The sequence below is a fragment of the Equus przewalskii genome, chromosome 2 (genome assembly GCF_037783145.1).
Source record: "Equus przewalskii isolate Varuska chromosome 2, EquPr2, whole genome shotgun sequence".
NCBI classification, from domain to species: Eukaryota; Metazoa; Chordata; class Mammalia; order Perissodactyla; family Equidae; genus Equus; species Equus przewalskii.
Genome location: NC_091832.1, coordinates 36,882,828 through 36,897,565, shown reverse-complemented (window position 1 = coordinate 36,897,565; position 14,738 = coordinate 36,882,828). Strand labels below are relative to the sequence as shown.

Here is a 14,738-nt window from a genome sequence, read left to right as displayed (position 1 = left end):
TCTGTTTGGGGCACGGCAACATTGTCTCACCTTGCTTAAAATCTTTAGTGGCTCCCCAGTGCCCTCAACTTAAAATCTCCACTTCTGGATCTGCTTTAGGAGGCCTGGAGACCTCTCCAGCACCCCACCTCATGCCCTAATAACACCAAATCACTTGTGGTTCCCCCTTACACAACCATACAGTTTCACGCCTCCACAATTTACTCTGCCTATATCACCCTCTCCCACTGCTTTACTAATTCCTACTTGTCCCGGAGGTCTCAGCTCTGGGGTCACCTCTTCCAGGAAGCCTTCCTCCTGTCTCCCAGATCATCTCTGCTCACCTGGTCGTGTCTCTGGTTGTCTGTGTATGACACCTTCCTAAGGCCCACTGTGAAGGCCACTGGCATGCAGGGCAGCAACCTAGTATATCGGAGGAGGATTGAGGCGTGAAATTGGGACTCTCGTTTCCCTTAAGGCCTCCACTCCTGCTTGCTGTGTGACTTAGGGCAAGTCACTGCACATCTCTGAGTCTCAGTCTTTTCATCTATGAGAAAAGCGTCTAAGTTGGATTGCTGCTTTCCATTCCGGCCTCTGCCTCTAACTTGCTGTGTGGCCTTGGGCAAGCCCTGTTACTGGGCCCGGCTTCAGTGTTCCTTTTCTGTAAAATGGGGCCACCCACCAAACCTAGTGTGCTGGGGTTCCAAGAAGCCAAAGCTTGCCAACACCTTTTGTAACCCTCACAGCCCTCCACGGGTGGTGGCAGAATCTATTTCAACAGCTCCGTGGAGACGTGCGGGACGGAGGCTGATGGCTGCTCCCACCATTCTGCCTCTCAGCCCTTCAGAAGCCCGGAGATCAAAGACGACAGAGGCCCGCTGGCATGGAGGCCTGGCTCAGCGGGGCCTGCTCCCTGGCCCCCTGCCCGCCTCCCACCTGCCCCCACGCCAGGGGTACATGACGTGTGCCTTGCACAAGAAGCTCTATTTAAACACTTGGGGTGGGGGTGAGCCCTTCACCCCACTTCCGACACAGAAGGCCTCTCTGACCCCACAGGCCCTTCAAAGACTCAAAACCAAGATCAGTTTGAACCATCTGCAGCTTTATTTCATAGCAGAAATAAGTCATTTCCTAACAATAAATATAAAAAAAATAATAATAAATTAAGATTCAAAAAAAATACCCAACAAAACAAAATCGTTAACACTGACAGAGTGGTGAATGTTGTCTAAATGGGGGCGAGGGACCCGATGGACCGGCCCCCAGCCTGGGAACATCTGACACGGGCCGTCGTCTGACCCCAGCCCTGGCCAGGCCCCTGCCACACACACATTCTCTCCACAAAGTACAAAATACATATTTAAAAAACCTCAACACAACCAAGCATCCTGTGAGGGCCCCGGGGAAGCAGGAGGTTTTGGCCCATTGGGGCTGAGGAAGGCACTGGAAAGATGGGGACCACGGTGGGTCTTGCCCAGCTGCGTCTGCTGTCTGTCTGCTTCTTGTGAGTGGGTGGGGCTTGAGGTACCCTGTTCCCGCGGCCATGGGCTAAGCCCCCACCTCCCGAGACAGCAAAGGGGAGGTCAGTTTGGAAACGTCCCACATGTGCGTCCGAAGGCCTTGGGCGGGCTCCTGCCCCAGGGATGCTGGGAACATGGCAGTGCCTGCTAAGTGCTTGGCTGTCTGTCCTTCGCAGGTGAAGAGGCCCCCCCGGCCCGGGGTCCCTGAGCATCTCCTCAGTTTAGGCCAAGGTGTCGTCCACGACCCCCCAGCAGAGGCCTCAGGGTGGCGTCAATAAGGAACAACTAGCAATAAATAAGGTCCCTGGTGGCCCAGTGTGAGCTGGAAGGGAGGCCACTCTGTTTCTTCAAGTATTCTTGGCCAAGGGGGGCTTGGGGACGGTTGGGGCTCAGATGGGGATCCCCACTGTGTTCACCTGGTCCTTGAGCCCCAGCAGGCTGTAGGCAATGCGTTTCTGGTGGCCGGGCAGCCGCACGCCAATCCTCTTGATGTCACTGTGGGCGGGAGGGGGAGAGGGAGAGTTAGGGGCCGGCTCGGGAGAGGGGGGCAGCTGCAAGAGGGAGGTGGAGGTGGGGAGAAGAGGGAGCAGGCAGGGGCCTTGGGACCTGGGGCGCAAGAGAGCTCTAGTTAGGCAGAGGCCTCACAGGAGGAGCCCCGTCCCCAAAGCTTGCCAATGTCGACAAAGTTAAGAAAATGACAGCAGCGCTGACTCTGGGAGGGGCTTTTTTAAAAATCAAATCTGCACGATTGTCTGTGAAGTGGGTGCTCTTTTCACCCCCATTGTGCAGATTAGAAAACTGAGGCTCAGAGAGGTGAAGTGATTTGCCCAAAGTCACACAGCTAGGAAGCGGAAGAGCTGGGAATCAAAGAGCTGTGAACAAATGGCCCCCTCCCTGACCCCAGGTCTGTCCCTCCTGTCCTCAGCTAAGGCCCCCTCCCTAGGCAGCACTGATGCCATTGCCAGGTGCACAGGGACCAGGGACGCTCCAGCGGTGTTGCTCAAAGCTCTCCACCTGAGGTCTCTCCCTAGCCATTGCCTTATTTCACCCCTCACTCCCTCCAAGTTCCCACTGATAACTGAGGAAGAACTTGGGGAAATACCTGCTGAGGGATCATCAAGGGTTAAAGTTCTGCTGGCCTTTAATGGGAGGGGCTTGTGGGTCACCAGAGCAGTGACTAGGTCACCCTGAGGCAGGTGTTTTTCCTTTAGGAACCTCAATTTCCTCACCTGTAAAGTGGGACAATGGTGCCTAACTGGAGGGTGGGAGACCCTGGAAACTGGTGGCAGAGGGGGAAGGGGGGCCTCGGTGCCAGGTAGGAAGATGTGCCCAGCAGCCCACCACCCTTCCCTGCCCCACTTTTCATGCCCCTCCACCCCCCCATAAAACCACTTCCACCCCCAGGAGCCCTGGAGCAGGTTTATTGCTCACTCTGGGAGTTTTCTCTTCCACTGTCCTCACCCACCAGCCCAAACCCATGAAAACACCCAGGTTTTTATGGGCCGTCTCCTGGCTGTAAATGCAGCTAATTACATGGTGCAAGCTCCTATTTGCAATTCCGGAGACGTGACTTTCCCACAGGCTCTGTGAGCCTTTGGAGAAGTGCTGAGCATGGAAGGGCAGACCCAGGTGTGTGTGGGGGGGCGGCTCGGGGACCTCCAGGAGGGGGCTGGCTGCTCCCGCGGCAGCAAGAAGGCCAGAAATCGGACACCTGGGAGAACTCCTAACCTACTACTGCGGGGCCGTTTCTAACCTATGCAGCTGGGGGTGTCAAAAAGGAAGTGCTGCTCTCCCACCCTGTGGGTCTCAAAGTGTGGCTCCCAGATAAGCAATCGGACCACTGGGGAAGCAGGCACCCACTGAAAAGGCAGGATCCTGGGCCCAACTCCAGACTCACTGACCTCGATGTTCTGAAGGTGGGGCAGGGAGTGTGCATTTTATTAGGTCCCAAAGGCCCTGATGTATGGCTTAAGAACCAATGGGTTATGGGAGCTATTGGAGGGCCACGGCTGAGACCTAGTGTCCTGGGCTCATCCCCTCACCCTTGTTCCCTCCGGGGGTCCAGGCTGAGCCTGGTACACAGTAGGTCCTCAAGGAGTGTCTGCAGATGAATGAATGGATGCGTGAATGAACACTTCAGCGGAGAGCGAGCCATTGCCCAGGCCGCCTTGGACCCCTACCCCAGACTGGTGTAGTCAATCTGGCAGGGTGGGGGCTGAGGCTGTTTCTGAGGCCCGTAGGAGGCAAGAGCCCTGGGCTGGAGGGAGAAGGTTGAATTCTAGTCCTGGATGCCATCAAAGCCGTGGGTGGGTCCTGTCCTGTCTTTGGGCCTCAGTTTCTTTACATGTAAAATGAGAGGCTCTGATTGGACACAGGTGAGCCTCCTGCCCCAGCCCCGTTCTCTTCCAACACAAAGTCCCCCACAATTTCCCTGCCTATTTCCTAACCACAGAGACACCCAGGATGAGGGGCACAGACTGGACAATGTGTGTGGCCTATTGCAGACCATTCCAAGCTTATTCCTGCCCCAGCCTGTTTTCCCCTCCAGGATCCAGGGCAGTTACTCCTATCAGCTCCCATCACAGGGGTGGGGAGACACATGACAGAGGCCACCTTTTTCCTTTGTGAGTCTGAGCACTCACAATGCCAACCCTGCCCTGGGAAATTCAAAGGCCACAGCTCCCCAGTAAGCACCTACTGTGTGCTGGCGCTGGGCACAAGGAGAGTGGAATGAGAGATGGCTCCCGGAGCCTATGTGTCCGATCATTCATCCTCTCAGCACACGCTCCAGCAGCACCAAGCCTCTGCTGCGGGCGTGCGGAGACCATAAGATGTCAGTCGGTGCCCCACCCCTCACAGGACACCGCATGTAGCAGCCTCGGACATGGGATGCAGCTTGATGGGCTGGGGCGCAACATCCACCTTTCATCAGCTCCTCAAAAAACATTTAGAACCACTGGTCTAGCTAGAAACTCAAGAGACTCCACAAGAACGCAGTGAATGCTCACCCTGAGAAAAGGTGGCCATGTGGGACCACAGGGGACGAGCAGCCAGCCCCTTGAGAGGGAGTCAGAGAAGCAGGGAGGCTGAGGAGGGGAGGACATTGAGGTCTAAACCCCGACCCCATCAGGAAAGGGCTGAACTCTGAGGCCAGCTCAGAGCCCCCACCCCGCCCCGCCCCGGGATCCACCCTTCAGGGTGAAAACGTGCTGAGATCCCGTTTACTTCACTGATCTGAGACAAGGAGGAGGCAGCGGTGATGGGAGTCACGCAGCCCCAGCTCCAAGGGCCAACGGGCTGGTGGGAGGAGGGGGGAGCGTGGAATGACTTCCTGTCTTTATCTAGGCCTTTTCAAAACACAACACACATGCACACACACAGCCTCCATCCATCCAAGACAGCCTTGCCCCTGCTCGTGGGAAAGGAATTGGCCGAGGAGCACCCCGGGCTATTTCGGGAAGCTTCTGAGAACACGTGTTTCCTATAAGCACTTCTTGCCCTCAGCTCTGCTCACCCAGAAGAGAAGCTGTGCTGCCCCTGGTGGGAGCCCTGGAGGGGAATGGGGGTTGTTGCAGGTCCCCAGAAAAGGAGGGGCCCAGGAACCCTGGCATTGGCCCACAGGCTGTGGGCAGAAAGCAAGGGAGTGGAGGAAAAGGGGACAGTAACATGGATTAAGGCCCTCCTGTGCACCAGGTGTGTCATCTGCATTGCACTCATGCAATCCCACGATGGGGACATGGAGACCAAGGCTCAAGGATGGAACCTCATTTGCCCAAGGTCACCTGCTACGAAGAGGCAAATGTGGGACTTGAACCCAGAGCACAGGCTTGGGGCCCTGCTGCTGGCTGACGACAAAGAGACCCTGGGACCCGCCTCCTCTCTTCACATCTCCATGCCTCCCTCTGGGCAGCTCTGTCCCCGCCTGACTCCCATCCCTGGCCGTCCCCTCGGACAGGCCATCGCCTGAACTGAGAGGCCTTGGCCAACAGGTCAGAAGCCCAGCTGAGTGTTTTTCAGAGGCCCTGGAGAATGTTCATGCACAGGCTCAAATCTCAGAACTGTGGGAGGCCCGGGCTGTCCCCTCCATGTGGTTCCCAAAACCTCCCAGCCCCAGGGGCCCATTCCTGCCATGACCTTGGACCCTGTACAAACTGGGCTATTGGGACCATATAACACTATTTTTAGAAGCACAAAAGGCTAAGAAGATAATGTTTTCTCCCTCCTGGGGCAGGAGGCGGTGTCTGTGCCAAGGGCCTGCCGGGAAAGGCCCCCGATGCCGGAGCTGGGAGGAGAGAAGAGCTCCATCAGGCAGCCTGACAAAGGGTCGTCCCCAGGACTGGGGTGAGGGGTAACTGGCACTTCTTGCCAGGATGGACCATAGGCCTGAGAGTCAACCACGTGGGGAGAGGTACCAGGAGGGGTTGGCCCAGGGCCCTCTCTCCTGGGCATCAGCTGGGAAGTCCAAGGGCTCTGCCTATTTCTTCTCGGCATCCTGGAGAGGAAGGCTGCCCCTAACGGGCTGTGTAACCTCAGGCAAGCTCTGTAACCTCTCAGCCTCAGTTTCCCCACTTGTAAATGGGGAACTAATAACAGCATCTATTCACAAGGTGAACAGGGAACGCAATCAGGCGATGGCTGTGAAAGCAAGCCTTTCTTTTTCAGAGTCCTGGCTATGAACTGTGTCACCTGAAGTAGGCCACCTAACCTCTCTGAGACCCGGTCTCTCCACTAACGACCTCTGTGGTCCCTGTGCTCGGGACCCTGACTGACCAGGACTGGAATGCCACTCCGCCCCTAGTGGCCATGGGACCCTGGGCAAGTCACCGCACGTATCTGCCCCGTTTGTCACCTGTCCAGTGCGAACACTGACAGGAGCCCCCTGCTGAGTTGTCACGAGGACTGACTCAAAGTGCTCAAGCACAGAGCCACCACACGGTCAGCCCCCCAGAAACGCTCCTGTTGTTATTACAATTACTATTATCTTCCTGCTCTCAAGAAAAGATGCAGGAAGAGGAGGGAGCCAAGCAGAATTGCTGGCCGCCCACAGGGCTCTGCCCTTCCTGTGAAGCTCCTCTCTCCAAAAGAGGAGAGAGAAAGAGAAGGGAGGGGAGTGCTGGGGGGTAGAGAGAAGAGCAGATGGGTGCTGGAGCCAGAAGCAGTCCCAGAAGGCGGGAGGCTGGTGGATGGGTGGCCCCGGCAGGGCCAGACTCACTCGTTGGTCATCTGCACCACCTTCTCGATGGCGGTGTAGCCAGCCGCCAGGAAGTGCTCTGTGTACTGCTGCATCTTGATGGACTCAAGCCACTCGGACACTGTGTGGAAGGGCACTCCCTCCGAGCCGCTGGTGCTGGGCAGCCGGATGGACACCCTGTAACAGGAACCACCCGCCCTCGGATAAGAGGCTGCTGCACCCAGCCCACCCTGGGCCCCGGGCCTGCCGCTCCCTAACTGGGCAGACTGCCCCGTGCCTCAGTTTCCTCAACGGGGCAATGGGGAAGCCAAGTCAGGGAGCGCTCAGGGTGACAGCCTGGCACAGTGTTGATAGCTACCGACGCCTCCCCTACTCCTACTGACAATACCACCTCAAATAATAACAAAATCACGGAATGTTAGGAGAGAGGTTCAGGGTCCTGGAGCCACAGTCCCAGCCTGGCCACTTGCCAGAACACAAGATGCTTAATTGCCCTCTGTCTCAGTTTCCTCATCTACAAAAGGGGGATAATTATAGGACCCATCCTGTAGCTTCTTTGAATGAGTTAAAACACGTTAAGCGCTGAGCGTGGCCCGGCACATCTACCATCTGTGTTGATTTCTTCCGTCAGTATCATCTGCGCCGTGCCCTGTCCTGTCTGAGGAAGCCGCTGCGTCACTTCAGAGTCCCCTGCCCACTACCCTTGGCTGCCGCTCCACAGACGTGTCTCAGGAATAGAACGGGGGGCCGCCATGGGCAGAGGCCATGGAACTCACCGGGGGTCAAAGTCAGCCAGGGTCTTGAGGGAGTCGGGAGCCCGGATGAGCTTGTCGAGGATGCTGACAATGTCGGCGAACTTGGGGCGGCGGGCGCGCTCCTGCTGCCAGCACTGCATCATGAGCTGGTAGATGGCGGAGGGGCAGTCCATGGGCGTGGGGAGCCGGAAGCCGTCGTTGATGGCTTTCATCACCTGGCAGGGGACAGGATGTCAGGGGTGTCTTCAAAGCCCCCATACCCACGCAGGCCCCCTGGAAACCCCCGTACATGCCCCCATGGGCACAGGAGGGAAGGGGAACCCCAGAAACAGAGGGGATAGGCCTCCTTTCTCGAGCCCAACATGTGACCTTCAGAACCATACAAAGGGCAAGTGCTAAGGGGCCGTCTCCAGAGTCCCTGCTCCCTCACAGGGCACCCCAGGCAGCAGCCATGCTGTGTGCCTGGCGGGCAGCCTTGCTCCAGTCTCTGGACATCTGTAGAAGCTGCTCCCTTCGGCCAGAGCACTCTTCCCCCTCTGTGTCTTCACCTGGCTACCTTACTGTGCTGTAGTCTCAGCAGAGACGTCACCTCCTCTGAGACGCCTTCCAGGCCGCGTGAGGCAGCAGGCACATGTATGCACACACACAAATGCATGTATGTACATGCACTCATGACTGCATGCACATATGAATGCACACACCCACGTGCACACATGGATACACACATACATGCACACCCCCTCCACTAACTGTTTCCTTGTCCTCCCACTGACTGTAAACAGGGACTGGGGCTGGAACCCAGCACAAGGTCAGGCACATAGTAGGCCCTCAATAAACATTTACCAAATGAACCAGTGAATGGCTGTACCAGATGAAGATTAGCCCCCCAAACTCTTTTTTGCCCACCCCCTGGGGTTCAGGAATGAGTAAAGGATTTAAGCTCAGGTCCAGGGCCGGCCTGGGCAGGGTGAGGGGCCTACCTCGTGGTTCGACAGCTCCCAGTAGGGCCGCTCGCCGTACGTCATCACCTCCCACATGACAATGCCATAGCTCCACACATCGCTGGCCGAGGTGAACTTGCGGTAGGAGATGGCCTCCGGGGCCGTCCAGCGGATGGGGATCTTGCCACCCTGCAGGGAACCAGGCCCAGTCACTACTGTCCCCTCTGGCCAGCCCTGGGACTATCGCAGCCAGGGCCAGAAATTGCAATCAAGACCCCTCCTCCGTGCTCCTAGAGGTGTTCTTGCCCCAGGAGGGCAGGTGAGAGGACCCCGGAGCAGGCGGAGGCTGCTTCACCCTCGAGCTCTCCATCCCCAGGGGTGACAGCCGCCCTAGCACTTACACTGGTGGTGTAGGTGGCCTCGGGGTCATCCTCCAGCACGCGGGACAGGCCGAAGTCAGACACCTTGCAGACCAGGTTGCTGTTGACAAGGATGTTGCGGGCGGCCAGGTCGCGGTGGACGTAGTTCATGTTGGCCAGGTACTTCATGCCGGCTGCGATGCCCCGCAGCATGCCCACCAGCTGCAGCACGCTGAACTCACCATCCTTCTCCTGCCAGAGCACAGGTCCTCAGCTGCCAGCTGGCCCCGAGCCCACCAGGGCGCCCTCCAGCACACTGGCCACGAATGCCCGCCCACCCCAGCCCACATCCTTACCCGAAGGAACTTGTCCAGGGCCCCGTTCTCCATGTACTCAGTGATGATCATCATGGGCTTGTCTGCAAGGGGTGGGCACAGGGGTAAGGAGATGGCCACAGGTGTAGAGAGGTGGCACAGGTGTGGGGGGTTGGGCACAGCTACCGACAGAGGCCCTATTCGGTTGCCCCAGTGGGCGGCCCCTCTCCACCCCCCGCAATGGGTCAGGTCCCTGAGGGTCTCCCAGCCCCACCTCTGGCACCAAGCCTCACATTTGGAGACGACGCCCTCCAGGCGGATGATGTTGTGGTGGCTGAACTGGCCCATGATGCTGGCCTCGCTGAGGAAGTCCACCCGCTGCTTCTCTGTGTAGCCGGCTTTCAGCGTCTTGATGGCCACAGGGACCTCCTTCTTCCCTGACACCTTCAGGGTCCCTTTGTACACCTCCCCAAACTCTCCTGTAGGCAAGCAAGGTGGCAGAAGCACCCCAGTGAGCTGGGTGTCAGGTGCTCCCAACCTCTAGCAGGCCCCTCGGCAGGTGCGTCAACCTCACCTGCTCCAATCACCTTCTGCCGCGTGACACAAGATGGATGGATCTCGGTGGTAAATTTGAGCACAGCCTGGTTGGGGTCCTCATATGTGTGGGGGTCCACGTATGTCTTCAGGGGCTTCAGCTGTTCTGGAAGGGGGAAGGAGGGGCAAGGTCACAGACAGCTCAAGGAGGGGTCACTGCAAGGGACTGCCCTAGAGGGGAAGGTGGCAACGTGACCAGGGATCTCAGGAGACTTGCACCAGGCTGTGGGGCATGGAGCTTCTGGCTCAGCCCCTTTGAGCTGCCCGAGGAAGCCCTGGGCCCACCCGCAGAGCCCCGGGAATGCCTGGTTGGCCCCATCTCTACCACAGAGCAAGGGAGGCCTGTGGGGATGGCAGGGCCGAGCGGGCCTGGAGGGGCGGCATCTCACCTGACTTGGAGAAGTAAACGTCCTCTGAGGACTGTCGGGTCCGCAGGCTCCTCCTCCTAAGAGAACCCCAGGGGAATCAAACACACAGGGTGGTCAGCGGCCTGCTCAGCCAGGGACCCTGCTGACTCTGCTCGGGTCCTGAGTAGGGGCTTGGTGTGCTCAGCACTCTGCTCCACCGGGGGAGAGGTGGAGGGGAAATGAGCAGGCAGGGCTCACTCCTTGGGATCTCCGCCCCGTAACGGCCCCGTAATGGCCATAATGAGGGCTTTCCTCCCCAGCGCTCCCCAGCACTTCCGGCCTGTGTGTGCAGGCAGTGTGGACACACCGTTAATAATGGCCACCGTGTCCCGAGGCCCGACGGCGTGCCAGGCGCTGCGCCGTGCTCTTTACAGTTCATTTCATCTTCACTCCCCCCGGGAGGCAGGAATTAGATTACTATCAGCCCCATTTTCCAGACAGGAAACTTGAGTTTCCAGCCCTCCCCCCCACCCTGTGTCCCAGCTAAGCCCTTGGGAAGCCGGGGCATGGGCTCCAACAAACCTGCGGTGGATGAAGAGGCCGATTCCTGCCAGCACCAGGAGCAAGAGCACACCGACGGCCACTCCGCCAATCACCGCCATGTTGCCAGATCCTTCCGTGGCTATCAGGGGAGACCAGCTGATGACAAGGGAGCCCCCCAGCCCCAAACACCTTGCTGCACCCAAGGCCCACTTTAGGGACCCCACACAGTGCCAAGTGCTTTTACTTGTGATGGTTGACGTGGATATTTATTCCCATTGCATAGGTGAAGGAGGGGCTGTCCCCAGGGAACAGAGTGGGTACTCCCAGGGCTATGGGACTGATGACAGGACTCTTTCCACAATGCCCAATTGGAACTGCGTTTGACAATGCCAAAGCCTATGTCCTTCCTTCTCACAAGTGCCCTGAATGCACGGCCCTGGTCTCCTTCCCCCAGCTCTCAATTCTGCCCCCTCCCCAGTGGGTTGGGACCAACCCACACAGGGCTGTCCTAGGCCCTGGCTGACCAGGACGGGGGCATTTCTAAGTCCTTTGATCCATTTCTTCCTGCTAGGATGTCCCAACTGCTCCTTTTCAGGGCCCTGGCCTGGCCCACGCCCTGGCCCCCAACTCACACAGCGTCTGGAACTCGTGCACCTTGCTGCCGGCACCCTGGCCCTCCTGCGTCAGCGCCTGCACCTGGACCAGGTAGGTGGTGTCCGGAGCCAGGTCATCCAGGGTCACGGAGAAGCCCTCAGTGCGGCGCACGTTGTAGCTGTTGGAGTCCCCCTGTGGGTGGCCAGCGGGTAGAGGGGGACAATGAGGGCAGGACCAGGGCATCAGTTCAGCACACCAGAGACCACCCGCAGCTTAGCAAGGTGGCTCACCTATGTTAGCAAACTCGATGCCCTTCTTACAGAAGAGGAAAGTGCGGCTCAGAGAAGGGAAGGGACTGACTCAAGGTCATCGCCAGCAAATGCATGACCCAGGACTCAGACCCACGTCTGCCTGATCCCCAAGATTATGTTCCTTCCCTCACCCCCAACTATGTCTTCTGGAGATTCCAGAACACTGTGTCTTCTTTCCCACAAATCTCTGCTGTGCTGGCCCAGGAGAGGTGACTCTCAGGATGTCCCCAGACCTCAGTTTCCCCAACTGCAGAATGGAGCTTCATCAGACAGCTGTGTCATGCAGCGAGCATCTATGTGACCAGCCGGTCCTCTGCTCGCAGCCCAGCTGGGGCCAGCTCCGACCCTCTGGGAGTTACCTTCTTGCGGTAGGTGACCTCGTACTTCCACACGCGGCTCTGCTGTGGCGGGGGGATGCTCCAGGAGACGCTCAGTGAGGTGGTGCTGCGGCCCTCCAGCTTCACCTTGGGGGGCTCTGGGCAGGAAAGCCAGTGGGGGAGGGGTGTGAGGAGCCACCTGGGGGCGGGGGGTGAGTGCACCCACACCCGGTCCCCTCTGCAGCCCAGCCTCTTGAGACCCCACTCTGGGATTCTTTTTTTTAAAGATTGGCACCTGAGCTAACATCTGTTGCCAATATTCTTTTCTTTTTCTTCTTCTCCCCAAATCCCCCCAGTACATAGTTGTATATTCTAGTTGTGGGTCCGTCTAGTTTTGGCATGTGGGACGCCACCTCAGCAATGCCTGATGAGCGGTGCCATATCCGCGCCCCGGATCTGAACCTGCAAAACCCTGGGTCACCGAAGCGGAGTGCACTGGCCCCCACCTTGGGATTCTTAACTTCCAGCTCCAGGGCACAGAGCCCCAGCGCCGGCCCTACCATGGCTGGCACATCAGAGGGGCCCTGTGGGTTTAGGAGTGCACAAATAATAAAAACAAAACCTCCAACTCTTGTTATTTCCTTTCTATGGACCAGGCACTGTTGTAAGGGCCTTATATACAAGAATTTATTAAATCCTCTCAATAGCCCTATTACCCCCATTTTACAGGTGAGGAAACTGAGGCTCAGAGAGGTTAAGTAACTTGCCCACAGTCACAGAGTTCAGAAGCGACTCCAGAGACTGTTTTTAACCACTTGCTGCTGCCTCTCTCTGGACACAGCCAAGCCCTGGTGGCCATCCTCTTGAAGCCCCACCTGGGCAGGCCCCAAGGGCACAGCCACCACCCCCGTGCCCTCACCTGTCTGGTTGATGCTGACGCTGGCGGTTCGGAAGCTGCGGCTGGTCACCAGGTCTGAGACGCCGTTGCGGGCCTCCACGACGAAGGTGTAGTTCATGTGGGGCTCCAGGTCACTGACCGTCACGCTGGTGCGGGTCAGCGCGTGCGGTGGCTCAGAGTAGTGCACGCTGGCCTCGCAGGGCCCACACTCGCCTGACTCGGGCCAGCACTGTTCGCAGGTGACACTGTAGATGATGTCCTCGCGGCCCCCGTTGTCCTGGGGGGGCGTCCAGCGCAGCTCCACTTTGGCGCCCATGCCTATGGCCGTGAGGTAGTGCGGAGCGGAGGGAGGGCCTGCGCAGAGGGCAGAGGCCGGGGCTCGGATCCAGGAAGCCCTGGACACGTTAACCCCTGCGCCATGCCCACCTCAGTCACCCCTCCCTGACCCACTGCAAGACTCACGGGTGCAGGGCATCGACAGCGGGTCCTGCTGTGCCCGGAAGTAGCCTTCTTCACACTCACAGGAGGTGGCCCCCTCGGGGGATGGCAGGGTGTGTGCAGGGCACTCCAAACAGGGGCTCTCGGACGCCTCGGACTTGAAGAATCCAGGCGAGCAGGCTGGTGGGCACAGGGACAGACATCAGTCCAGCCAGTTCCCACCCCAAGAGGCTTTTCCACTCCCTCACCATGGGACCCCAGCAAGTCGCCAAACCGCATTGGTAAATTGTCTTGTGACGAGAAATCGAGTGGCAAGCACCTAGCCCACACCGGGCACCCAGGAAGTGCCTCGCCCACGTGCTCCACACTTTTGCATCACTCCCTGCTGGCTCTCCCAAGAAGTGCCACGCCCCTAGGCCTGGCAATCAAGGCCCACATCTCACCCTTCAGCTTCCTAAGACTCCTCTCTCACACCTGGCTCAGCACAGGCCACAGCACGCTGCCCACCTGCCTTATCCTCTTTAATCCGGGCAGACCGGCCAGATGAAGGTCCCCACCTGGGTGTTGAACTGCCCAGGGCAGTAACTGTGTCTTCTTCACCATTTGTGTTTGTCGACTGACTATCACCACCACCTCCAATGATCAGCCAGGCACACCAGCTCAGGATGCCACCCCTGCGGGTGCTCCTCCCACCCCAGCGCCTGACCACCTTCCTGTTCCGGGGCTGGCCGACAGGAAGCAGGAAAGGCCAGACCTCCAGGATTTTCTCTGGATCCGCTTCCAGGATCGAGTCATTTCCGCCACTCAGGAGGGCAGCCAGGAAGGAGCTCTTCCTCCCCAGTGGCCAGTCCTGTCCTGGCCAGGCCGGCTGGGGGCTCACCTGACTCCAGAGGCTTCTCCTTCCCACCGCCCTATCCTGCCCCAGCCCCAAACCCCTTCCTGGCCCCACAGGCAGGAAGCTGCCCAGACACAGGGCCCACTGTGCAGGGCTGTCCCGGGCTGGGGAGGCTGCTGGTGGCTAGAGGGAGGTGGGGTCGCCCTAGGGACCTCTTCCACACCCTACAATCACCACCCCCTTCAACTTATCCTGTGGAGAGGGTCCTGAGACACCTCCAACCTCAGCACCACATTCATCCCTCACTCACTGATGCCCTACTCTGTGCCCGGCCCTGCGTGAGGCACAGGCCCTGAGACGAGAGGAAGCCCCTGAACTCGGGCAGCAGGAACACGAGACAGTGTCTACCATGAAGGGGTGGGCAAAGGGGTGGGGGGTGGAGATCACCTTGGCCAGAGACCTCAGGAGTCACAGAGGGATATTTCAGCTGGGGCTTCGAGGCTAAGTAGGAGTTCAGCAGGGCAGAAATATTGGGAAAAAGAGTTAGGGGTGAGAAAGAGCAAGACTAACACAGAAAGTATGAGTGGCTTTGTTGGGCACAAATTGGGGGAGCAGTAGGCAATAAGGCTGAGAGGTCTCCAGGGACCAGACTGAGAAAGACCATTAATGCCAGGCCACAGAGGCAGGACCTTATCCTGGGAGCAACGAGAGCCACTGACGGTTTGATGCCAACAATAATGGCACAGTCAGATCTACACTGTCAAGAAAAATTCCTGGACAAAGTCTCCCTCCTTCTCCAGTC

At 58.3% G+C, this 14,738-nt stretch overlaps 1 protein-coding gene across 4 annotated transcripts in view; it reads right to left on the bottom strand.

Moving 5' to 3' along the window:
* Positions 1-1,060: 1,060 nt before the first annotated feature.
* EPHA2 (EPH receptor A2) overlaps positions 1,061-14,738 on the bottom strand; it is a 34,050-nt gene continuing 20,372 nt past the window's right edge. For 2 of the 4 annotated variants that reach the window (XM_008523235.2, XM_070602047.1), the window contains exons 4-17: positions 13,126-13,281; positions 12,685-13,017; positions 11,808-11,923; positions 11,176-11,329; positions 10,583-10,682; positions 10,043-10,098; positions 9,634-9,759; positions 9,353-9,538; positions 9,102-9,163; positions 8,788-8,997; positions 8,426-8,575; positions 7,467-7,660; positions 6,712-6,867; positions 1,061-1,994 (exon numbers count right to left, since the gene is read on the bottom strand). In XM_008523235.2, coding sequence (XP_008521457.1) covers positions 1,889-1,994; positions 6,712-6,867; positions 7,467-7,660; positions 8,426-8,575; positions 8,788-8,997; positions 9,102-9,163; positions 9,353-9,538; positions 9,634-9,759; positions 10,043-10,098; positions 10,583-10,682; positions 11,176-11,329; positions 11,808-11,923; positions 12,685-13,017; positions 13,126-13,281 — 2,105 coding nt within the window. In that variant the 3' untranslated portion in view covers positions 1,061-1,888. Of the gene's footprint in view, positions 1,995-6,711; positions 6,868-7,466; positions 7,661-8,425; positions 8,576-8,787; positions 8,998-9,101; positions 9,539-9,633; positions 9,760-10,042; positions 10,099-10,582; positions 10,683-11,175; positions 11,330-11,807; positions 11,924-12,684; positions 13,018-13,125; positions 13,282-14,738 lie in introns of all 4 variants that reach the window. The other 2 variants (XM_070602037.1, XM_070602030.1) reach the window with 1 other exon arrangement.